The sequence below is a fragment of the Schistocerca gregaria genome, chromosome 8 (genome assembly GCF_023897955.1).
Source record: "Schistocerca gregaria isolate iqSchGreg1 chromosome 8, iqSchGreg1.2, whole genome shotgun sequence".
In the NCBI taxonomy this organism is placed as follows: Eukaryota; Metazoa; Arthropoda; class Insecta; order Orthoptera; family Acrididae; genus Schistocerca; species Schistocerca gregaria.
The window spans coordinates 436,133,795-436,161,187 of record NC_064927.1 but is presented as its reverse complement, the minus strand read 5'-3'; the positions used below and the strand labels follow the sequence as shown (position 1 = coordinate 436,161,187).

Sequence of the window (27,393 nt, the reverse complement as noted above, 5' to 3'; positions counted from 1 at the left end):
TGTTGTGCATGAAATAGCACTCAACAGCCAGCAACACCACAGTGATGTCGTCCGCATAGTATCGTGCAGTGGCTGGTGACAGCACGTTAGTATCTTTTGCATTCTGTGTTGTTTTGTTTAGGCAACAATAAGTTACACACGTCAACAAGTACTCTGTTTTTACAAGTACTTGTGCCCTTTCATCATGGCAGACGAAAAAGAAAGTACGATTGTTTACGATGAATGTGCGGAAGTTTTTTAGACGTTCTGGACGACTTGATTGATTGGGAAGAAGACGTTGGATATCAAGAAAGTGAAAGTGAAATAGAATCATAGGAAGACAGTGGAATATGTCCAAGAAGAATTCCGCGAACGCTGCGATTGCCATCTGATTTGGTTGAATCAGACGAAGAAGACATGCACAATGGTCAGACTTTGATTTACCGAGGACCAGTAATAAATTTGAAGGATCCAAACATATTTCCTAAAGATAGGCAGAGCGTCGAGGATATCGTACAATTATATATTGGGAACGGTCTATTTGAATACATTAGCAACAAAACCAAAAAGTACTACAGTTAAAATTGCAATAGAAGGAAACTGACAAATTTGGAATTTTTAAAATCCAATGTTATGGGACCCAAACTTAGAAAATGGTTTGGGCTTGCTATCTTTATGGGAATTGTAAGAAAAGCAAGGATCAGTGATTATTGGTCAACGAATCCATTGATACACACACCGATATTTCGCAAAACTATGTCCCACAACCGATTCAGACATATATTATGATTTTTACATTTCCGACAGCAAAAATAAACTGGATAGTGCCAACTGGTTTGTCAAAGTGCAATTCGTAATTGATTATTTTCCAAAAAGCTTAAAGAAACATTTAATCTAAGTCAAAACATCTCAATTGATGAACAGGGTGTATACGACCCGGGAGAACCAGGGAAAACCCAGGAATTTTTTTCATCCGGGAGAAAAGCTGGTAATTTTTTAGAATTTCGGGAATTTTTCATTGTTTTGGTTTTCAGTTAAATTTTTGTAATTTTCACTGGTAAGAACCGATACTCTATCAAAAGATATTACTGTATCCCCGTACTGCAAAATAATACTTCAACAATAAAACATACAAGAGAGAAAAACAAAAATAACTTAAATTGCAAAGGAAATGCGCCATATAGAAAGATGACACACAGTGCTCATGCAAGCATGTGCCAACAGCCAAATGTGTCAAAGGCTTTAGGAAGACTATGCAATGCTTCACAACAACAAATTGCCTCCGATGAGTGTGAAGTCACAATTGTTTACATTAGATGCGTTTTTTAGAGCAGGTTCATGTGCATGCGCAGTTGAGTCGTGTTTGGGTAGTAGATTCTCACATTTCTGGCTGCAGGAATGTGACTGTTGGCTGTGCAAGCAGTCACAGCAAGCAGCTAGGTGTTACCGGGAAAATGGGGTGCCAAATTCATATTCTTGTGGGGAAAAAACTTGTTTCACAAAGCACCTAGCATCCAGCACACATTGGTCTTATCGATTATTCATGTGATTTTGAAAAGCATTCCTGTAGGTTTTGAACACATTTTAATTGATTTCTGAATGAATCATAAGTTGATTTTTGAATGCTTGCATAGTGTACTTGATGTGTCTGTCAGGAGAAATTCTCGTCACATCTAAAAATAAACTTTCCACAGACAAAAGGGGACAGGGCTATACAACCTGAGCAGAGTAAAGCCGAACGGATGAACGCCAATCGCTATCTGATTATGTGGTTGATTGGGTTTGCAAATGTTCAGCGTTGTTAAATTTACTAGTGAAATTCATACATTGAGACTACCAGAGTGGAAATAAATGACTAACAGGAATAACTGGTGAGAAAGATTACGTATTATCTTCTCGGTGTATTCAAGAAAATGAAACATTGACAGAAAATTTTTGGCCATATCGCTACACTAAGAAGGAAGAATAAGACGATTCCAAATTTATGTAAAAATTTCGTAATATTACTTTTCGATCTCATGCTTGAGAAACTGGTGCATATGATTGAAATGCGAAACTATTTCCTAACATAAAGCTTTTTGCTTGTAATAGACCTTATATGCATTTGATATTAGTACTTCATGAATTATGTTCTGTTGTGTTATAAAAATGACCATTCGTGCCAAAACAGTCTTGTTTATTTGTTGTGTGTTACAAAATTGCTGCAATATTAGAAAGGCCTATTTTGTTTTCTCTAGCACGCAGTGACGAAATAGACGTAATCAGATCGAGAAAGCACACCAGTCTTGGGTATTATTTGTATTGGCAGCTTTTTCATTATTAGATAATGACATTTTGGTTTTTCATGTAGCAAAACATTTGACGAACTTTGATGAGGTAATAGATTCTTTCGCAGAAAGGAAAGCACACCTTGTAAAGCTGTAGCAAGATTAGAGAGAGAGAAATGCTAGGAGCTAAGGCTTGAAGAAATATGTACTTTCTTGCTTGTCTCTTGTCTTCATTGGTTTTATGTATTCTATATTTAATTTTAGGTCCCACAAAACAGCAAGTTATTAGCTAATAGACAATAAACAGTGCAAATTTTCTGAAGAGTCCTTGTTCTCCCGCTTACAAATAATCCCATTCGCTATTGCGAGATTTTTTAAGAGGGGGCAGGCTGTCAAACGGTGCGACTGGGAGCAGGAGAGGCACCACAGGACATTTCAATTTCCACTGTCCCATGTAGGTTTGAGGGCATCCAGTACAAAATACACACTTTCAATTCCACAGAGTAAAATACAGTGACACGCTATAGAAGATTGCTGTATGAAGAGGCGTGGCACTGCACTTTGCCACATTTAAAACCAAATAGCGTGTCTTACATTCCCTCCAACACACGTTTTAAGTTTCAGACTTTTTAGAAAGATATGCGCTACAAGATGAACATATTTTTGAAAATTTGATTTTTTTGTATTGACCCGGTTCGCCAAATATCGTAGATCCGAGGCTGATGCACAGAGTAGTCTGAATTACAGTGCATAGTCTCCACGTGACCATTGTTTACATTTAGTGAGCTTGCTGTCTCCCCTTCGTTTACTCTCACATCAAATGAAAACAAAATGGATAACTGTGGTCGGGAGTTAACAAGTGAATTAAAATATATTCACATAATTACAGAAGGCTAAAATATTTTACTAGTTTCAGATTTGATTTTATTTCCACCTTTATGACAGTCAAGCATTAATCGCCTTGCAGAACAATGAAGTTATTTTTGTCTGTTTGCTAAAGAAATTTGACTTCTATTAACCTTTTCTGCAGAGTAGGCCAATGTACTTGAAACGAAATGTTTAATTCCACAGTACTGGCTAGTGTTAACGGTTTGCTGTATTTCAAGTGCACGTTTCCATCTTCTAGCATGTGTGGCATTATGCCACAATAAAGAACCAAACATGATATCATACAGTACTGGTGCTCCAAGAAAATTTACATCCCGAAAACCACACTGAAAAGCTTAATATCAGATTGAGGTCTACTTCTTTGGGAATCTGGACATACGAATGTGCACTTTAAGAATGCACTGTAAATGTGCATATTTTAGTGTGGTTCACTAGTTCGGTTGCTCTTGCAGTATCCTCTGATGTCTTGTTTCTTTTATGACATAATGTATGATCTTTTAATGTTTTACATGTACGTACATACGGGCTTCCTACGTCGTCGTAGCTGCGCAAGCTCGGTGTCGTCTGTTATTTGCGCTCTCTGGCAACTGCTGAAATTAACCTATTTTTAACAGGTTGCAGGAAAATATTTCAAATGGTTGTTTGAAAAGCGTTACTTTCAAAGTAAATATCCTTTTACATAAGTTGAACTATGTGCGAGAATATACCATGAATTTCTTAAATCAAAGAACGTTTGACTCTAATTTAAAAATAAACTCTATGATGGCAAGCCATTTAGAAGAATTTCGAACCCTGAATATCAGACATTTATGTCATTATTAAATATTTTACTCGCACATTTGTGTGATATATCTTATACACGCGCCAAAGAGATAAACATTAGATGTGAAAGCTTAGCTTCTCTTGCAGCTTAGTAACATTAGAGACCAATTTGTTACAACATTACGTATACTTATTTAAACTATTAACTTTCACTGTTTGTGAGTTCATGCTACTTAACAGTGATGTTGCTGTTAGCTGACTACATCACGTGTCTTATGATCTGAATATCCGCTGTCATCTGCTGGTGAGATCACGTGACATCAGCTATGACTAGCTTATAAAAGTGGATCGAATCTCTATTTCAATGATTCGGAAAGTAACATGCGGTGTTTGGTGGAATTCCAATGTATACTTCCGTAATACAAAAATATGCAGTGTACATGTTGCTGCACATCAAAGATATTTCCAAAATGTGTTTTTTTTCCCCTAAGTTTCGTTTTCTAAAGTGCCGAGAAATTTGATGCCCGTGCATAAAACCATAACCATTCAAAGGACTGATACGTTTTGCAGTTCCAAGGTAAAATACACTGTCACTTATCACTGAAAAAGTGTTTTTTCACCTGGGAGAAAGTGTATTTTTAACTGTGAAAAATTCGGGAACTTTTTCTTTGTCCGCGTATACACCCTGATGAAGGAATGATACCGTGGCGTGGATTGTTAAATTTTAAAGTTTACAATCCGTCGAAAATTACGAAATACGGCATACTTATTTGGATGCTGTGTGATTAGAGTACGGGATACATTTCCTCATTCAAGATATATTCTGGCATGTACAGCCTTTAGCAAAAACAGTGACGGAACTATTGACACCTTCTGATGGGAAGTGGCATCACATCTGTGTGGACAATTATTATAACAGTGTAGAACTTGCAGAGAAGTTACTTGAAAAGAAAATTTCCGTTTGTCAAAAGATACGGAAAATAGAGGATTTCGGAAAATATAAGTGCACAAAAGTCAGTGTGTTTGAAGCTCGTCATCAACGGAAAGGTGACAATCGGCCATCGACAAGCAAAGTAATAGATTATCAAAATAATTACCACACCTGGGAACACAATTAAGCTACTTTACAGGAAAGTAACACAGGGCACTTGGTGAACACAGATTTGGAAGGGTCAAACAGTTTCTCTAAGCAAGACAGACCACAGTGAGAGCAGATCCAAACTTCACAGAAAACACAATCATGACTCTGGAAGAATCACAGAGGGAAGGGCAGGGCAGTAACAAGAGCCCACTGCCAAACTAGAGTACACAACACAATTCAACAGCAGTGAAGAAACACCCTGTAAGTGCACCGAAATCAGCTAATCATAATCAAAGAAAATAATAAATTTTAGAAAAATAATGTAATTGTATAGTTAAAAACACTCACAAAGCGGTGGCAGGAGAACAGATATATAATATATTATGTATGTAAAGGTGTTCGGACCCAGTGGCTCTTTCTTGCAGAAAGATAGAGGGGGAAGGAAGAGGATGAAGGAAATGGACTGTTATGGTTTTTGAAAAGGGGTAGTTTGGTAAAGTCACCCAGAACCCTGAGTCAGGAGTTCTCATCCCTTCCAGTAAGTCTCCCCTGACCCGCAGTTCTGGGTGAATTTCCTGAAGTGTACTGCTTTTCCTAAAGCTCACCATTCATCCTTCACCCCTCTTCCTTCCCCTTCAACTCAACTGCCAGAAGGAGCCGATGGCCCAAAAAACTTGCTTACATACCATCTGTTACATGTGTGTTCTCGTGCCACCACTTGATGAGTGGATGAATCATAATGAAAGTCAATCCTGTTGCAACAGTTCCTTTAGAGTGAATTGGTCACATCACTAACCACCGGCATTTGACAACACGTTTCCTCCAACAATTTCTTTCCTCGTCCCTGGTGACTGTCCCTTCCATACTTGCCGCCTTATAAATATTTTAAACCAGGGGACGCGGTGCAAGAGCGCAGCCCAGCAACCAGATAGAAAACAAACCAGAGATTTGATCTAAAGAACACAACTGATACGAGCGAAAAAGACTTAACTTTTAAGTGATGTTGTACTAAGGCTTGCTGTCTAACCAAATGGAAGGAAGGAAGGCAGGCTAGGAATGCTGTCTCTCCTCCCTGGAGATGTATATATCTTCATCTCAGCTGTGAGCCAAGCTCCGTGGTCTTGTTGGCTGTCAACAACAAACGGCTCTACCAGGTCTTGCCCTATAGGTTAGCCTTTGTACCAATTCATCAGTTCTTACAGAATACCTTGCTAGCTGCTTTGCAATGGCATTGGCATACTCTTCCTATCCAGCTAACTTTCCTCTGCAGAAGTGAAGAGTTGAAGACATCCCCATGTGTTTCACTCCCCATCAAGCTGAATATCATTTTTTCTGCAGATTCTAAAAATAACCGCAAAAAATTTTCGTCGTACATAAAATCTATGAACGCTACAAATAATTCAGTACCTTCTCTTTCTGACAGTATAGGTAATGTAATGGACGACGATAAACAGAAAGCTGAAATTCTAAATCTAGCTTTCAAAAACTCATTTACTGTTGAAGACTGCAGCACCATTCCCTCCATTTAATTATTGAAAAATGCAAGGATGCCTGATGTAGGGTTTATTGTATCAGGGATTATAAAACAGTTAAGATCCTTAGACGTCAAGAAGGCATCTGGCCCAGACGGTATCCCTGTAAGATTTTATGTTGACTATACTAAAAATAAAGCACCATTCTTATCAATCAGAGATCATTGAAACTGCGGAAAGTTCCATGGGACTGGAAGAAGGCCCAGGTCATAGCAACCTATAAAAAGGGTAGAAAATCAGATGCACACAATTACCGTCCAATTTCACTGACATTGATTTTTATAGAATCATGGCACATATTTTGTGTTCAGAGATAATGACCTTCGCAGACTCTGAGCTCATCTGCAGAAACCAGCACGGTTTTAGGAACCAGTGATCATGCGAGGCATAGCTCTTGTGCATGGTATACAACAGGCTCCAGATTCCAGCTCCCAGGTTGATGCCATATATCTGGACTTTCAAAAGGCGTTACTCTGTTCCGCACTGTCGCTTGGTCCAAAAAGTGTGCGCTTACGGTCCATCTAATGACATATGCGGTTGGATAGAAAGTTTCCTAACACAGTGAGCAGTATATTGTCCTGAATGGGGAGACTTCAACAGAAACAAGTGCAACATCAAGTGTGCCCCAGGGCAGAGTAATAGATCCACTGATTTTTATGATATACATAAACAATCTGGTTGATGGTATTGACAGCAGCATTAGACTGTTTGCTGATGATGCTGTAGTCTACAGGAAAGTAGTATCACATGAAAGTTGTGAACAAATCAATGAGGAGTTGCAGAAAATAAATGCGTGATTTAATGAGTAGCAGTTATCTCCCAATATTGGTAAGTGTAACCTACTGCATATAACAAAGTGAAAATCCCCATTAAGGTAAGAGTACAAAATAAATGCCCTGTCTTTGGAAGCAGTAACATCAGTCAAGTACCTGGGTGTGACTATTCGAAATGATCTCAAATGGAACGATCAGATTACACAAGTAACGGGCAAGGTGAACTCTAGATTGCGGTTTATTGGTAGAATCCTGAAATGCAGCAGTCCCTCAACAAAGGAAATTACTTACAATACTTTTGTTCGTCCAGTCCTAGACTATGGTTGATCTGTATGGGACCCTTACCAATTGGGTCTGATTAAAGAGATTGAGAAGGTCCAAAGAATAGCAGCAAGATTCGTGACTGGTACATTTAGCCATCACGAGAGCCTTACAAATCTCAGAGAAAGTTTGAAGTGGGATACACTTGCAGATAGATGACGCGCTAAACGGAAGGGGCTGCTCACTAAACTCCGAAATCCGATCCGATATATGTAAAGCATATATTATTACCACAAACTTTCAAATCATGCAATGATCACCATTCAAAGATAAGGGAAATTAGAGCTCGTACTGAGGCGTTCAATCGTTTTTCACTTGAGTGATCCATGAGTGGAACAGGTGGGGAATGTGACTTTGGTGCAAATTGTGCCCTCTGCCACACACTGCTTGGTGGCTAGCTAAGTATATATGTAGGTGAACCGTTCACTGACTGGGAACAGCTTCAGGCTCTTGCCTTGTCTCACGAGACAGTCTCAGACCCTGATTAAATTCACAATCAGATGGTCCAACACCTGATTGTTTTCCAAAAGAAACCTCTCCTCAGGTTCTTCAACCGTATTTGCCTTAATGGTGGGCTCACCTTGCAATGCCATGGTAGCATAGTTGTCCCAGTTCTTAAGCCAAGCAGCTGTAGAGAGTTAAGTTACAAGCAGATTGAATGACCAACATATTCTGTAAGCTGGTTTAAAGGATGGTTGTCCACAGAGTATGCCAAGTTCTTGTATCTCTGACCTTTGTCCCCCTATCAGTGTGGTTTCCGGGAAGGATGATCCACAACCAACAATCTCTGTATATTAGTAGCAACTATCTGACAAGCTTTTTCTAAATGCCAACAACTTATCAGTTTCTTTTTTGACCTGCGTAATCCGTACCAAGCTGCTTGGCATAATTAAATTTTACTTGTGCTGCATGAGCAGGACTTTAAAGTCCTCTTACCTGTTATTGTCAATTTTTATCCCATCAGTTGTTGCGTTACTTGGCACTTCACTCAGGTCTCCACTGGTCCAACAGACTAGTGTCTGCCAGGGCTCCATGTTGAGTGTCACTCACTTCAGCTTGGTAGCTTCTGCTGAATGCCAACTTCAGTGTGCCATCTGATGGACCTCTGCATGGATCCTTTCCCTTGGTTTCTGGTTCTCACAGGCAAAACTGCAGGTCATGCATTTGTGCCATTTTGCCACGGTCAAGCCAGATCTGGAACTGTACTTAGACATCCAGCATCCAGACTTAGTAGCGCACTCCTGTTTCTTGGGCCTCCTTTTCATTAAAAGCCAATTTGGCTGCTGAAGTCTAGCTGTGTGCGGAAACTTCTCTCTACTTCTTTGCCCAAACACATTGGGGTGCAGACTGTACTACTGTTACCCTCATTTATCAGGCCTTCGTTTCTTCCCCCACTGGACTACGGTTGCAAGTTTATGGTTTGCCGGCTTAAATCCCATCCAACATGCTGGTGTGTATCTGGCAATTGGTGCCTTTCGGATTAGTCGGGGAATTTCCCTCTTCAGGCTCAATGGTACCAGCTCTTGTTCTTCTAAACAATCACTGTTTCAGTTCCCTGCTAATCCCACATATTCCATTTTCTTTGCATGTGATGGGTGACATCATTCTAATACATGTTTCGTCCAGCTCGTAGATTTGCAGGTGTTAACTGTGTCTTATACAGACGGATTTAAAACAGTGAATCAGGCAGGATATGCTTTTACATATCATACCAGTATGGAATGCTATTCATTATCAGGAAAGTGTAGTGTGTTTGCAGCAGAGCTGAAAGCTGTTAGCAGAACCCTCAGTTTTATCAAATTGGTCTACCTTGACTGTATTTTAATATCTGCTGACTCATTGAGCAGTCTCCAGGGTATTGACTGATGGCTATTCATGATCTTCTCACTGACCTTAGTCATGCTGTCAGCTCAGTTGGCTTTCACTGGGTCAGATCATTTGGGTATCATTGGGAATCAATTAGATGACCATTTGGCTAGATAACCATTTAGTTGCTCTTTGTTTGCTTTTACGATACCAGGTGCAAATTTCCAGATGCACGAGACATCTGCTCACTCGGGAATGGAAAGACATCAGATGAGTTACTGCCCCATCTTGTAAACTCTTCGGACTCGAGGAGTGTTGCGATCTTCCTTTTGCTTCTCTCAGAAGAAATCCACAGTCTCATGATCTTACCAGGTTAACCTGTAGTTTCATCAAGAGCCACCCTCACATTGTTGTTGTGGTGGAGCCTTACAGACAGCTGTTGTCTTGGTGAAGTGCCGCATCTTTTTTTTTTCCCCTCCATGCGAAGTATGGACTTCATAACACACTGTTTTTAGTATTGGTGGATGATTCACAGATGTTTGAGCAGTTACCATTCATTAAGGTGTAGCGCCTGCTCCATTTGTAGCCACCATCGACCATCATGGTGTGGGTCTGAAGATGGTCTAAAATAGAAACAAGTAGCCTTATATTTTAGGTTTACTGTGGCTGTGACTGTTTGTATTTAATTTTAAATGAAATCAAGGCTCTCTCAGAAAAATTAATTGCTTGTTTTTTTCCCACACACGTTTAGAGTGGGGAGACAACTTAAAGATGGTTCATTGAACCCTGTGCCAGGCACGTTATTGTGAATAGCAGAGTAATCACTTAGATGAAGATGAATAAACCACTTACTCCACAGACACAAGTTCTCAAATTACTTATACGTTGTTCCCCATGCATTGGGCACCTATGATGTGACAATGACCAAATACATTAGAGTGGAAGGAGGAGGGTTTAATGCCATGCCCATCTGTGTAGATTTTGTTTCCTTCCCTCAAAAGGCACTGATACTGTGTTGTCCATTTTGCATGTAACTGTCAGGCAAACAGTCACTACAACATGGGATGGCATGCTGGACTTGCTAGTCATAAAGATCACAGAACACTCACTGTCCCTCCCTCCCCATCCCCCTTCAACTTTGGGGTGGTCTGTGATTCTTTTGGCCATGAATGTAGATTATGTATACTACAGATTTACTTTGCAAGTTTTGACTCTGCATTAAACAGAAAGCTAGAAACTGCGCCACGAGTTGCCCAATTAGTAGCAGCAGACTCAACAGATTGGGAACTGAGCTAGGAACTCAAATTTCTAGTGTGTGCGTGCGTGCGTGCGTGCGTGCGTGCGTGCGTGCGTGCGTGTGTGTGTGTGGGGGGGGGGGGGGGGGGGGGGGCGCTCTTGTGGGGGATGTGGGTGCTTGGGTGTCATGTGTTTTTAAGAATATTGTTACATTCCATTGAGAATTTTCCATTATTCAGTTTTTCTCAAGGTTTTATACAGATAGACAATTTTGAATGCTTATTCAACATTTCTAAAACATTGCATCTAAGTGCTTTGCAAGTCAGTATCAACAAAAATTTTAAAATATTTACTTATCTTGCAGGTAACCGTTCAAGTGGAAGAAAACTTTCAGAACCATCACCTCCTGTAAGTGCCGGACAAAGTTCAGCTTCATCACGCAGGACTCCAACACCACCTGGAAACCGCAGTGGGGCAGTTGCACAGCCACAGCCAACACAGTCTCATTCGCCTATTGCTGAAGAGACTCCTCGATCACCTGAGAGGCCATTGCCTGAGAAGGGGCCACTTTCACCAGATCTGCCGTCAGACCAGGATTCTGGTCTTCCAGCAGAACAGCTTCCCCAGTCGAACAACAGTAGTTTTTCTCACCAGCATCAAGGTCTTGACTTCAATCTTGATGATTTCCTCAAAAGTGATTCTGTACCTGGCTTGCTGGCAGTAAGTAGTAATGTTCACTACTTTCAGCTTTGTATTATCTGTAATCAGTTTAATGGTTGGTTGTCCGCTACTGATGCAGTTAGTTTTCGGTTTTATGTCATCTGTTTATAGTTCAATAAAGTTTAAATATTAACTTACCATTAATTTATCTTGAATTACTGTACTTACGAAAATGATTTGTGATACGCTGAGTAATTAGGTAACAAGACAATTTGTTGTAAGTTTGAGTGTGTGTGTGTGTGTGTGTGTGTGTGTGTGTGTGTGTGTGTGTGTGTGTGTCCTAATACTTGGTGTTTACTGTTTACAGAATGGTGCTGTAAATGACAGCTCTGGTGGATCAAGATTCAGCCAATGGTTTCGGCGGGAGAGCCCTGTTAACAGACAAGCAGAAAGTAGGTGTTCCTCCATTCAAGATGAGCTCCTTAATAATTTAATCAGTGGTGAGTAGGATTTAGGCATGTCAGGCTGTCAGTGAAAGAAGTCATTCTCTGGCAATGGCTTTGTTGCATTGCTGGTTTTCGTTGTTGGTTCAATTCATGTAGAAATAACTGTCAGTATTTTGGAATACTGATAAATTAATCGTACTGGAGTACTAGTTTGAGACACCAATACAGTATGAGGGAGACATTTTAGAAGAACCCATTTCCAGGTCTGAACCGCCAATGTCTTCAAATGTTTGCCGCCCTTGACAGTCGTTAGTTACTTCCTCAGTAAATTTTATTTAGATAGGTAACTTACCTGATTAACTTCTTCGCCAAATTGTACAAATATATCATCTCCAGTGTACTCAGAGATTTTAAATAGCTATTCAGTGGATGCCAAGTTATATAGGTTGGTGTGTGTGTGTGTGTGTGTGTGTGTGTGTGTGTGTGTGTGTGTGTGTGTGTTTTTCTGTATTGAACTGAACTTTCCTTTGCAACAACATTTTGAAGTCAAGCTTTGCAGTGCAGAATCCCTAAATTTCAAGCTGACAAAACTCAGTCAAAATATAAATCAGAAAAATGGTTGTCCGTAGTCAAAACTTTTGTTGTTTTGCCTATTGGCAGCTGGTTTCCGTGACCAGTACCAGTATTTAGTTACAATAACAATGTAAGAGAAATTTACAAAGTATTTTTCTCTGCGATAGTCCAACCGTAAAATGTATAGGTAGACCCTTGACCCGGACATGCAGTTGTCACGTTTGTTTCCTGAGTGGATGTCAAATACAGGGTGTCCAAATTACACACAAAATAATATAGGTGACTCAAAATATTTTCTGTTTTTGCTTGTGGCAGTTGATACCGTGTGCACATGTGCGTAACTGATGTATTCACAGAATTATGCATCAGTAGCTGTGCGCATTCTACAGCATGAGGTTTTCTGTACAAAGGGAAAAGCTTAGGGCTAGGAGAAACAAATGAAACTATGTAAGTATACTCAAAGATTTAAAGCTGGGAGGAGGGTATTAACTAAAAGATCAGTAAATTGTGGATCAACTGTGTGTCCAGTAAATCTGATGTCAACTTATAACCATTTAGTAAACAGTTCTGGCATTAGCTCTTTCCTCTTCCACTGTTTTATCATTGAGTAACTGCCCTGTAGACTTCCACTTCTCCAAGATGTTAGTCAGTTTTCCCTTAGTGGCCTCATCCAATATTTCAAAATTATTCTGTCTTGCATTGTATGATTATTTCAAGTAATGTGATAGATTATTCCATTTTTATGCCAACCCCATTTGCTCGACTGAAAGATCAGTGGTCAGATTGACAATTCTAGTGTTAAACTGTATGCAAATAGTAGCTGTAAATATGACTACACACATTTTCTATCATTAAAATAGTGGGCCTCTTTTATTCTTTGTTTTATTATGTAATTTCTTAAGTTTCAAATTTGTGCTATTTTAATACGTTTTAGGTATCTCTTATTTTGGCTGATTTTTTTTAAGAATAAAAAACCTGTACTTACAGGCACTTGTACCACTGTAGGCCACAATTTGAATCTTTTTAAGGCTCTGCATTGACATTAAGTTAGTGTTTAACATACCTATTTGGGAAGCAATCATAATGGCTGCATAAACATTTCAAGATTGTATACTATACCATATGATTCCCAGTGTACAGAAAAAAGTTGTAAATTTCTTATAGTGTTGTCATTATGTTCTGCAATTTTTTGGCCATATAATGGCCTGAGTATGGTACTGTGTACTGAAATTGGTTGCCAGGAGGTAAAATAAAAAAATGTGGTTGTAGACTAAGACATATCAATTCTGATTGTGCTGGTCATTGTTCAAATGGACAGTGTCAGGAATGTGTAAAAATACACATCTCATGGACTGTTCTTAAAACAGAAGTACATATAAAAAACTTTTGTAATCCTGGTTTAAGGGAAATTTATTGAGATGGAAGGACTGATTGTTGGTATTGTGTGTTAATATAAAAACCCTGAAAATGTGACAGTGTAGTAAAAAATATCAAGCTGAGAGAGTATTGTAGTGCAGGAATAATGGGGAGGGAAAGGGAAAAAAGGCAGTGCAAAAAAGTTACAATAAAGTGGGTGGCAGAAGCGAAGTATGTGTTGTAGAGAATTTCTGTTTTCAAATCTCCTAAGTACACGGTCAGGACTGTCATGTTGCAGAGTACGGAAAAGCTTTTTTATTTGGCGTGGTTAGAATATCTGCAAAACAATTCAGTTGATGATCTTTAGACCAAAATAGTACCAAGTAGTGGGACATACAGTACTTCCTGTTCTCTAGATGTTTCTGCAGTACTAGAGTTGGTTGGAGTGGCACAGAAAAATCTGTTCATAGTAAAGATTGGTGAGATACAAAGCCACACACATCTCCTTATCCTCCCCTTGCTGAGTTTTTGTGCTTGTATTTCCTTTATCTTTGTTGCGATATCTTGGAAGTATGCTATATTAGTACTCAGTTTTGCACCCAATTTTGAAGGAGAGTGATTTTCCCAGAGAGCCACTGAGGACATCTTATGAATGGAATAAAAGCTTTAACTGCCATGTGTCAGTCATTAAAGCCTGACGGGATGACTCAGTGTGACATTCACTGCTTATGATCAATGTCTGCTACAACCTTGATTTGATCAATTAAAGTACCTAAGGTAATGTCATCAAAAATGAGTTTCATCCGTAATTCAGAAATCTAATTTTGAAGTGTATTTGTATATGCTCTCCCCTGTGAAATGATCTTCGGTGATATTTTGTTCTAAACGTTCAATACCTGTTCCAGATATAACTGAGCCGGCAATAGTTATACCACCCTTGAGTGAGTCAGACACGTACTTCACTCCTATATCACCAGCTGAAAGTACAGTTACCCAGCAAAATCTTAATGTCAGCACAGACTCTGACAATACACAGAAGTCATCACTGCTGGAGATGTTGCAGAGAAGGCCACAAGGTGATACATCAGCAAGTGCGAAGACCTCTAACATCAGAGAATTGGGTAAGTTTCCTCTGTATAAACTCTAATATAATTTTGAGGTAGTTACATTTCTTACTCAAAGTAGTATATCACTGAGTTAAAAAGAATTGAGGAGATGCTATTATACTAATGCTGTCACAAACAAGTTTGACATGTGTAGTTCCATTGAGAGAAGATGGTAGACAGAAATGGACAACTTGATGAAATTTTTAAGTAGATTAGTCTTCACTGTGAATTTTCAGGGGCAGGTAGTTCCTCCTTAGTGCAGTTTCACAGCCTTTGGTTATGATGTAACTTTGAAGATGTTACTCGTGCAACTAGGGAAACATTTGCAAATTCTCTCTTTTAAATCTAGTAATGCCCACTATAGGGAACACTAAGATATGTAGTTCACTTTTTAATGCTATCTTAAATAAAGTTTGAAGATAATATGTAATTAAATGGTCCGCAATGTTGTATTTAATGAAATGGCCCACCTCGCCACAAACCATTACTTGCTTTTAGGAAAAAGGCTCTGTCTTAGAAAGAAATTATGTAAAACATATGCCAAAAAATGTGAAATAAAGCAATGGCAACCACTCACAGTAGACTGCTGTGTGGAACACTTAACAGAATGTGTGTGTGTGTGTGTGTGTGTGTGTGTGTGTGTGTGTGTGTGTGTGTGTGTGTGTGTGTTTGTTTTTGCGGGGATACTGTTTCGTGTTACATAGTGATGCACAACACACAAATACACAATAGGTGTGTCGTCGTCTTACACTTCATGTATTGATCTATCCAGAAACTTCCAACAAAACAGATTGGTAAGAGCAAGTTCTTTCCTGAGCCAGATTGTGGTTCTAAAGGGTTTCAGTTGCATAGATTTGCTGTTAGGAGAGTACTGCTACTTCCAGATGGCCTCCTGAATATGTTGATACTTCAAAAAGATACTTATTTTCATCATTTCAACTTTAGCTGTTGTAGACTTGATCTCTAAAATATATTGTTACTTGACTACAGTGAGAGTGGTTCTAATTAACTGTGGTTACTTAAAAGATATTAATGGGTGAATTTGAATACACCACTAACCTGGTTAGCATATTTGTGGCTATTTTAAATTAATCACTGCTCAATAGCCCAACACAGTTTGTCAGCTGTCAGAAACCACGTACGTGCTGTTTATTCCTATATTCTAGGCGATCTATAAGAATGCTATTCTTAATTTGTTACTCTAGGTAACCATTAAGTAGCCATTTTTGGGCTGTTCAGATGGAGTACGGCTCCTTTGAGTATAGATATGTCAATTTTCAATTTATTGTTTTTCCAGCAGTTTTCAATTGTGCTTGTGCATGTATATGTATTTATATGTTGTTGTTGTTGTCTTCAGTCCAAAGACTGGTTTGATGCAGCTCTCCATGCTACTCCATCCTGTGCAAGCTTCATCATCTCCCAGTACTTACTGCAACCTACGTCCTTCTCAATCTTAGTGTAATCATCTCATCTCCCTCTGCAATTTTTACCCTCCGCGCTGCTCTCCAGTACTAAAATTCGAGATCCCTTGATGCCTCAGAACATGTCCAACCAGCCTATCCCTTCTTCTAGTCAAGTTGTGCCACAAATTCCTCTTCTCCCCAATTCTATTCAGTACCACCTCATTAGTTATGTGATCTACCCATCTAATCTTCAGCATTCTTCTGTAGCACCAGATTTTGAAATGATCTATTTTCTTCTTGTCCAAACAGTTTATCGTCCATGTTTCACTTGCATACATGGCTACTCCACACAAATACTTTCAGAAACGACTTCCTGAAATTTAAATCTATACTTGATGTTAACAAATTTCTCTTTCATAAACACTTTCGTTGCCATTGCCAGTCTATATTTTACATCCTATCTACTTTGTCCATCGTCAGTTATTTTGCTCCCCAAATAGCAAAACTCATCTACTACTTTAAGTGTCTCATTTCCTAATCTAATTCCCTCAGCATCACCAGGGTTAATTCGACTGCATTCCATTATCCTCATTTTGCTTTTGTTAATGTTCATCTTATACACTCCTTTCAAGACACTGTCCATTCCTTTCAACTGCTCTTCCAGGTCCTTCGCTGTCTCTTCCAGAATTAAAATGTCATCGGCGAACCTCAAAGTTTTTATTTCTTCTCCATGGATTTTAATACCTACTCTGAACTTTTCTTTTGTTTCCTTCACTGCTTGCTCAATATACAGATTGAATAACACCGAGGACAGGCTACAACCCTGTCTCACTCCCTTCCCAACCACTGCTTCCTTTCATGCCCCTCGACTCTTATGACTGCCATCTGGTTTCTGTACAAATTGTAAATAGCCTTTCGCTCCCTGTATTTTACCCCTGCCACCCTTAGAGAAAGCTTTTGACAATGTTGACTGGAATTCTCTCTTTCAAATTCTAAGTCCACATATGCTAGAAACGTACGTTTGCCGTTCCTTAATGTAGCTTATAAGATAAGTCGTAGGGTCAGTATTGCCTCTTGTGTTCCAATATTTCTACGGCATCAAAACCGATCTCCCCCGAGGTCGGCTTCTACCAGTTTTTCCATTTGTCTGTAAAGAATTCGCGTTAGTATTTTGCAGCTGTGACTTATTAAACTGATAGTTCAGAAATTTCCACATCTGTCAACCCCTGCTTTCTTTTGGATTGGAATTATTATATTTTTCTTGAAGTCTGAGGGTATTTCGCCTGTCTCATACAACTTGCTCACCAAATGGTAGAGTTGTGTCAGGACTGGCTGTCCCAGGGCTATCAGTAGTTCTAATGGAATGTTGCCTACTCCTGGGGCCTTGTTTCAACTCAAGTCTTTCAGTGCTCTGTCAAACTCTTCACGCAGTATCGTATCTCCCATTTCATCTTCATCTACATCCTGTTCCATTTCCATAATATTGTCGTCGAGTACATCGCCCTTGTATAGACCCTCTATATACTCCTTCCACCTTTCTGCTTTCCCTTCATTGCTTAGAACTGGGTTTACATCTGAGCTCATGATATTCATGCAAGATGTTATCTTTTCTCCAAAGATCTCGTTAATTTTCCTGTAGGCAGTTTCTATCTTGCCCCCCTAGTGAGATAATCCTCTACATCCTTACATTTGTCCTCTAGCCATCCCTCCTTAGCCATTTTGCACTTCCTTTCGATATCATTTTTGAGGCGTTTACATTCCTTTTTGCCTCCTTCATTTACTGCATTTTTATATTTTCTCCTTTCATCAATTAAATTCAACATTTCTTCTGTTACACAAGGTTTTCTACTAGCTCTCGTCTTCTTACCTACGTGATCCTCTGCTGCCTTCACTATTTCATCCCTCAAAGCTAACCATTATTCTTCTACTGTATTTCTTTCCCCCATTCCTGTCAATCATTCCCTAATGTTCTCCCTGAAACACTCTACAACCTCTGGTTCTTTCAGTTTATCCATGTCCCATCTCCTTAAATTCCCACCATTTTGCAGTTACTTCAGTTTTAATCTAAAGTTCGTAATGAAGAGATTGTGGTCAGTCCCCATCTGCACTTGGAAATGTCCTACAATTTATAACCTGGTTTCTAAATATGTCTTATCATTATATAATCTATCTGATAGCTTCTAGTATCTCTAGGATTCTTCCATGTATACAGCCTTCTTTTATGATTCTTGAACCAAGTGTTAGTTATGATTTATACTCTGTACAGAAATTCTAGTATGTGGCTTCCTATTTCATTTCTTACCCCCATTCCATATTCGCCTACTAGGTTTCCTTCTCTTCCTTTCTCTACTATTGAATCGTCACCCATGACTATTAAATTTTCGTCTCCCTTCACTATCTGAATAATTTCTTTTATCTCATCATACATTTCATCAATCTCTTCATCTGCTGAGCTAGTTGGCATATAAACTTGCACTATTGTGGTAAGTGTGGGCTTTGTTTCAGTCTTGGCCTCAATAATGCATTCACTATGCTGGTTGTAGTAACTTACCTGCACTCCTATTTTTTAAAATTCCTTATTAAACCTTTTCCTGCGTTACCCCTCTTTGATTTTGTATTTATAACCCTGTATTCAACTGACCAGAAGTCTTGTTCCTCCTGCCACTGAACTTCGCTAATTCCCACTATATCTAAGTTTTACCTATCCATTTCCCTTTTTAAATTTTCTAACCTACATGCCCTATTAAGGGGTTCTGACATTGCACACTCTGATCTGTAGAATGCCAGTTTTCCTTCTCCTGATAACGACGATGTCCTGAGTAGTCCCCGCCCTGAGATCTGAATTGGCGGACTATTTTACCTCCGTAATATTTTACCCAAGAGGACGCCATCATCATTTATCCATACAGTAAAGCTGCATGCCCTCTAGAAAAATTACGGCCGTAGCTTCCCCTTGCTCTCGGCCGTTCGCAGTACCAGCACAGCAAGGCCGTTCTGGTTAATGTTGCAAGGCCAGGTCAGGCAATCGTCCAGACTGTTGCCCCTGCAACTACTGAAAAGGCTGCTGGGCACTCTTAAGGAACCACATGTTTGACCTCTCAACAGGTACCCCTGCATTGTGATCATGCCTACAGTACAGCTATCTGTATCGCTGAGGCTCACACCATATATATATATATATATATATATATATATATATATATATATATATATATATATATATATATATAAAACAGAAGATTATTTTTAATTTATATATATATATATATATATATATATATATATATATATATATATATATATATATATATTAAAAACAAAGATTCCAAGACTTACCAAGCGGGAAAGCGCCGGCAGACAGGCACATGAACAAAACACACACACACACACACACACACACACACACACACACACAGAATTACAAGCTTTCGCAACTGGCAGTTGCTTCGTCAGGAAAGAGGGAAGGAGAGGGAAAAATGAAAGGATGTGGGTTTTAAGGGAGAGGGTAAAGAGTCATTCCAATCCCGGGAGCGGAAAGACTTCCCTTAGGGGAAAAAAAGGACAGGTGTACACTCGCGCACACACACACACATATCCATCCGCACATACACAGACACAAGCAGACACAAGCAGACATATATATATATATATATATATATATATATATATATCCCGGGATTGGAATGACTCCTTACCCCCTCCCTTAAAACCCACACCTTTTCATCTTTCCTGACGAAGCAGCCGCCCGTTGCGAATGCTCGAAATTTTCTGTGTGTGTGTGTGTGTGTGTGTGTGTGTGTGTGTGTTTTATTTATTGTGCCTATATACCAAGCGGGAAAGTGCCGGTAGATAGGCACAATAAATAAAACACACACACACACACACACACACACACACACACACACACACACACACACACACAGAATTCAGAGCTTTCGCAACTGGTGGCTGCTTCGTCAGGAAAGAGGGAAGGAAAAGGAAAGATGAAAGGATGTGGGTTTTAAGGGAGAGGGTAAGGAGTCATCCAATCACGGGAGCGGAAAGACTTACCTTAGGGGGGGGGGGGGGGGGAGAAATGATAGGTATACACACACACACACACACACACACACACACACACACATACATCCATACATACACAGACACAAGCAGACATATTTAAAGGCAAAGAGTAAGGGCAGAGATGTAAGTCGAGGCGGAAGTGTGGAGGCAAAGATGTTGTTGAAAGACAGGTGAGGTATGAGTGGCGGCAACTTGAAATTAGCGGAGATTGAGGCCTGGTGGATAACGAGAAGAGAGGATATATTGAAGGGCAAGTTCCCATGGAGGTCAACTTTTTTCACACCTTTATCTCTCCGTATATATATTTCTATTCACTTTAACCTCATGTTACGCTTTCCACCTTCTAATAACATGTCAAACTCACAACACCCCTAGAACGACCCCATTAAATTTTATTTACATTTCCTCCGCAAACGTGCCTTCACCCCCATATTTTATTTACTCAGGCTTGTCTGACATTTGGCATTACCCCCAAAGGCCTCACACTTAAAGTTACCATCTCTGGCTGCAATCCTTCTTTCCATCAGTCCTTATACCAGTTCCAAACTGCACGATCCATAGCCCTAACCCGCCTAATCCTTCACCTATACATCGACTCGGCCAATGAACACACCCGTCAACTCCTATCCCAAATCAAAGTCCCTCTCCCACATCCACACTGGCTGTTCATAGCATCCTCCTACAGGCCAACCGCAAATTAGAACAGCATGCCACCCTCCACCTCAAAAAACTATTCAATCTCCTGGTTTCCCACCTCCGGAAAGGCAACTCAATCACCCTCCACAACCTTTCCAACAAACCTCAACTGCCTCTCATTGCACACAGAGCCAGTGTCTCCCATCTACTCAATCTCCCACTTCCAGCTCCACTCCCCCCAACACCTCAAAATTCTAGTCAACACAATCTTGGACCACAACATCCCAATTCAGTAGTTAACCTTTCCTCCAAACCTCTCTCCCAATCCGAAACCTCTGTCCTATGTAAAGGCCTCACCTTCAGCCCCACTCCCAGATTCAACCAAACTGCCCTTGTCAAAGATTTACTGTCCTACACTCGTAGTCTCTGCTGGAAATATCACTTTGCGACAAAGAAAAATAATCCTGATCCCACTCCTAATGATCCAATTCCCCAAGACACTATCCAAATTGAACCCTGCCTGGAACAGTTCCGTCCTCCATCACAGCGGGACCCACCTCCTCTTCCTCAAAATCACCCTCTCCAAACCTTCCAGGAATTTCTCACTTCCAGCCTTGCCTCTCAATCTTTCTTGAAAACCCTTAATCCTACTCCCAACATCACCACAGCCGAAGCCCAGGCTATCTGTGATCTGAAAGCTGACAGATCCATCATCATTCTTCCGGCTGACAAGAGTTCCACGACCGTGGTACTTGATCGTCGGGAGTATGTGGCTGAGGGACAGCGTCAGCTTTCAGACAACTCTACATACAAAGTTTGCCAAGGTAATCCCATTCCTGATGTCCAGGCGGAGCTTCAAGGAATCCTCAGAACCTTAGGCACCCTACAAAACCTTTCACCTGACTCCATCAAACTCCTGACCCCACCGACACCTCGCACTCCTACCTTCTACCTACTTCCTAAAATTCACAACCCAAACATCCTGGCCACCCCATTGTAGCTGGTTACCAAGCCCCCACAGAACGTATCTCTGCCTAAGTAGATCAACACCTTCAACCCATTACATGCAGTCTCCCATCCTTCATCAGACACCAACCACTTTCTCGAACGCCTGGAATCCGTACCCAGTCTGTTACCCCGGAAATCATCCTTGTAACCATTGATGCCACTTCCCTATACACAAATATCCCGCACGTCCAGGGCCACGCTGCAATGGAGCACTTCCTTTCACGCCGATCACCTGCCACCCTACCTAAAAAGTCTTCCCTCATTACCTTTGCCAGCTTCATCCTGACCCACAACTTCTTCACTTTCGAAGGCCAGACATACCAACAATTAAAGGGAACAGCCATGGGTACCAGGATGGCCCCCTCGTATGCCAATCTATTTATGGGTCCCTTAGAGGGAGTCTTCTTGATTACCCAAGCCTGCCAACCCAAAGTTTGGTACAGATTTATTCACGACATCTTCATGATCTGGACACACAGTGAACAACTACTCCAGAATTTCTTCTCCAACCTCAACTCCTTTGGTTCCATCAGATTCACGTGGTCCTACTCCAAATCCAATGCCACTTTCCTTGACGTTGACCTCCATCTGTCCAATGGCCAGCTTCACACATCCGTCCACATCAAACCCACCAACAAGCAACAGTACCTCCATTATGACAGCTGCCACCCATTCCATATCAAACGGTCCCTTCCCTACAGCCTAGGCCTTCGTGGCAAACGAATCTGCTCCAGTCCTGAATCCCTGGACCATTACACCAACAACCTGAAAACAGCTTTCGCATCCCGCAACTACCCTCCTGACCTGGTACAGAAGCAGATAACCAGAGCCACTTCCTCATCCCCTCAAACCCAGAACCTCTCACAGAACCACCCCAAAAGTGCCCCACTTGTGACAGGATACTTCCCGGGACTGGATCAGACTCTGAATGTGGCTCTCCAGCAGGGATATGACTTCCTAAAATCCTGCCCCGAAATCTAAATCTACATCTACATCTACATCCATACTCCGCAAGCCACCTGATGTGTGGCGGAGGGTACCCTGAGTACCTCTATCGGTTCTCCCTTCTATTCCAGTCTCGTATTGTACGTGGAAAGAAGGATTGTCGGTATGCTTCTGTGTGGGCTCTAATCTCTCTGACTTTATCCTCATGGTCTCTTCGCGAGACATACGTAGGAGGGAGCAATATACTGCTTGACTCTTCGGTGAAGGTATGTTCTCGAAACTTTAACAAAAGCCCGTACCGAGCTACTGAGCGCCTCTCCTGCAGAGTCTTCCACTGGAGTTTATCTATCATCTCCGTAATGCTTTCGCAATTACTAAATGATCCTGTAACGAAGCGCGCTGCTCTCCGTTGGATCTTCTCTATCTCTCCTATCAACCCTGCCTGGTGCGGATCCCACACTGCTGAGCAGTATTCAAGCATTGGGCGAACAAGCGTACTGTAACCTACTTCCTTTGTTGTCGGATTGCATTTCCTTAGGATTCTTCCAATGAATCTGTCTGGCATCTGCTTTACCGACGAGTAACTTTATATGATCATTCCATTTTAAATCACTCCTAATGAGTACTCCCAGATAATTTATGGAATTAACTGCTTCCAGTTGCTGACCTGCTATTTTGTAGCTAAATGATAAAGGACCTATCTTTCTATGAGATCCGTCCTTCATGAAATCCTCCCCACTCTACCAAGAGTGTCTTTCCACCGTCCACCTAACCTTCGTAACCTCTTGGTTCATCCCTATGAAATCCCCAGACCACCTTCCCTACCCTCTGGCTCCTACCCTTGCAACCGCCCCCGGTGTAAAACCTGTCCTATGCACCCTCCCACCACCACCTACTCCAGTCCTGTAACCCGGAAGGTGTACACGATCAAAGGCAGAGCCACGTGTGAAAGCACCCACGTGATATACCAACTGACCTGCCTACACTGTGACGCTTTCTATGTGGGAATGACCAGCAACAAACTGTCCATTCACATAAATGGACACAGGCAGACAGTGTTTGTTGGTAATGAGCATCACCCTGTGGCTAAACATGCCTTGGTGCATGGCCACATCATCTTGGCACAGTGTTACACCATCCGGGTTATCTGGATACTTCCCACCAACACAAACCTATCCGAACTCCGGAGATGGGAACTTGCCCTTCAATATATCCTCTCTTCTCATTATCCACCAGGCCTCAATCTCCGCTAATTTCAAGTTGCCGCCACTCATACCTCACCTGTCATTCAACATCATCTTTGCCTCCACACTTCCGCCTCGACTTACGTCTCTGCCCATACTCTTTGCCTTTAAATATGTGTGCCTGTGTCTCTGTGTGTCTGTCTGTGTGTCTGTGTCTGTGTGCGTGTGCAAGTGTACACCTGTCCTTTTTTCCCCCGTAAGGGAAGTCTTTCCGCTCCCGGGATTGGAATGACTCCTTACCCTCTCCCTTAAAACCCACATCCTTTCGTCTTTCCCTCTCCTTCCCTCATTCCTGAAGAAGCAACCATCGGTTGCGAAAGCTAGTAATTCTGTGTGTGTGTTTGTGTGTTTTGTTCATTGTGCCTGTATGCCGGCACTTTCCCGCTTGGTAAGTCTTGGAATCTTTGTTTATATATATAAAAACAAAGATTCCAAGACTTAACAAGCGGGAAAGTGCTGGTAGACAGGCACAATAAATACACACACACACACACACACACACACACACACACACACACACACACACACACACACACAGAATTTCTAGCTTTTGCAACCGACGGTTGCTTCTTCAGCAGGAAAGAGGGAAGGAGAGGGAAAGATGAAAGGATGTGGGTTTTAAGGCAGAGGGTAAGGAGTCATTCCAATCCCGGGAGCGGAAAGACTTATCCATACATATACAGAGACAAGCAGAAATATATTTATGCAAGAACTTAGTGTTCCCCTGTTGAACAATAACTAAAGTGCAGAAAACTGAATCGGGTGTTTATTATTGTTCTAGTGTTACAATAGATGCAAATTGCAGTGAAGCGATGTGCTGTTTCAGTTGTTCACATGATTTCCTGTCTCCACATTGGATAATCTAAACTTATAATATTTAATTGTTTAAATAATGGAGGGAGGTGCGTGTGTCCCAGTAAGTAAAATAAGGGAAAGGAAACCACTTGCACATATCCTTCCATAGTTGGCAAGCCACCGTATGCTGTGTGGCAGAGAGTAACCTGTACCACCACTAGTTATTTCCATTCCTGTTCCTTTCACACACAGAGTGGGAGGAAAATTACTGTTGAAATGCCTCCATATTAGCTCTAATTTCTCATGTCTTGTCTTTGTTGTTGTTATGTGAAATGTATGTGGGTGGCAATAGAATCATCCTGCAGTCTCTAAATTCTTTTTCAACAGTGTTCCTCAGAAAGATCTGTCACCTTTGCTCCAGGGATTCTCATATGAGTTGCCGAAGCATCTCATAATACTTGCATATTGTTTGAACTTAGCAGTAACAGATCTAGCAGCCCATCTCTGAACAGGTGAGAGGTCTTCTTATAATCCGACCAGGTGTTGAACCCAAACACTAGAGCAGTACTTAAGAGTGGGTCACGTTAATGTCCTATATATGGTTTCCTTTACAAATACATCACACTTAACTAAAATTCTCCCAGTAAAATGAAGTTGACCTTCTCACCTGCTACAGTCCTTCATCCTTCTTCCATTTCATACTCCTTTGCAATGTGACACGTAGATATTTTATCTGTGTGACAGTGTCAAGTAGCACAATTCTAATGCTGTATTCTAATGTTACGAGTGTGTCCTTACTGCTTTAACCTTTCCGCTGCTACAGACAAGCTCTTTGTAATCTGTGCTCCTCACCAAATGCCTGTGCTGAGAGATAGTGTTCCAAGTGATAAACGATTACCCGGTTTTTCGAAAAATATTAGGTTAAAAAATGATTGTTTTTGTACATCTTACAGTATCAAATCTTCACTTGAGAGAGAACTGAGTTTCTTTGTCATACTGCCCTTGAATCAAATTAAGTAAAACATCGCTTAGAATTTTCACATATGGTTGTTTTTAGCTTGTACTTTGCAGTGAATGAATTGTAGACCAGATACCAAAATTTTGTTCAAAATTGAGAACTGAACGGTCATTTTCTTCACAAGTTACTAGGTTTTATATCTGAAGTAAGATAGCATGATACACGCTCATTCACATCCTTGCACATCACAAATTGTGGTTATAGTAATTGGCGTGTCTCATAAACAATTGAAGATAGAAAAACAAGATTTTCTACAGTTAATAGCATTCAGTGAGGCACATATGTTGTGTGATAAATACTAGAAGCATTTTTTATTCAGAGATGTGGAAGTAACTCACCTGCAGCAACAAGAGGTTGGTGGCTTGGGATGTATCTAGATGTCCATAACAGTGAAGGAAAATCAAAGTGACGTGTATACATGACCACAACACCTGGGAATGGTGTACTAGCATTTTTATACATCCCCACAGCAGCAAAAGTGTTAACTTACATTCTTCTACTTCCAGAGCATGCTGCCCTACATTACAGCAACTAGAAATCGTCACATTGTATTATACTCCAGTCAGTTATCTTAGACTTCTTCACATACACTACAGCATCATCTTCAAGCAGCTTCAGACTGCTGCTCATCCTATCTGCCAGATCATTTATGTATGTAGAAAATAGCAGCGGTCCTACCACACTGGGCCGCCATTTTGCCGAAGTTTCAAGCTGTTCCCACTATCACCCTGCCTTCCTCCATTGGAGACGGCAGAGGAGGCATGGGCGATACCCTTCTCTTCTTCACATCGTGAGTGCTGCAGTGCCACCTTTACTGTGAGGAAGCTAATCGTGCTCTCAGTTCGTCCAGATCCTCTGCCCCAGGGCAAGATGCCATCTACGTTGATTTTGTAGCATCTTTCTCTTGCAGCCAAGCACTTTCTGCTTAACACGTACAACCACATTTGGGCAGGAGACACATTTCCTGGAGACTGACGTGAAACCACCATCATACCCATACCTAAGTCTGGTTAGGACAAAAACCATCCTTCTAGCCACTGCCCCATCTCTCTGACCAGCTGTTTTTCCAAGGTGGTAGAATGTATGGTTCATGCCTGGCTGATGTGCTGGCTAGAGTCTCACCATTTACTGATGAGTGCACAGTGTGAATTTTGTGCACGGCGTTCTGCAGTTGATCGTCTCGTTACTTTGTCCACCCGTGTCATGAATGGTTTTCTGTGAAATCCCAGACACTGGCAGTGGTGTTCAATTTGGAGAAGGCCTATGACACCTGCTGGAGAACTGGTATCCTCCATACTTCTTACATGTGGGGCTTCTGTGGGCGCCTGCCCTGGTTTCTTCAATCATTTTTACAAGACCTGAGTTCTCAGGGTGTGTTTGGGCTTTCTCGTCGGACACCTTTATCCAGGAAAATGGTGTGCCTCAGGGTTCCGTGCTGAGATTTGTCCGCTTTATCGCCATTAACCCTGTAATGGCCTGTCTCCCACTGAGCGTCT

The 27,393-nt window shown here is 41.0% G+C and overlaps 1 protein-coding gene across 42 annotated transcripts in view; it reads left to right on the top strand.

Moving 5' to 3' along the window:
• The window catches only part of LOC126283988 (eukaryotic translation initiation factor 4E transporter), a 246,923-nt gene that overhangs the window by 107,724 nt on the left and 111,806 nt on the right, over nt 1–27,393 (top strand). For 27 of the 42 annotated variants that reach the window (XM_049982524.1, XM_049982509.1, XM_049982521.1 and 24 more), the window contains 3 exons: nt 11,010–11,365; nt 11,673–11,805; nt 14,586–14,801. In XM_049982524.1, the coding sequence (XP_049838481.1) occupies nt 11,010–11,365; nt 11,673–11,805; nt 14,586–14,801 (705 nt within the window). The remainder of the gene's footprint in view (nt 1–11,009; nt 11,366–11,672; nt 11,806–14,585; nt 14,802–27,393) is intronic. The other 15 variants (XM_049982498.1, XM_049982522.1, XM_049982523.1 and 12 more) reach the window with 1 other exon arrangement.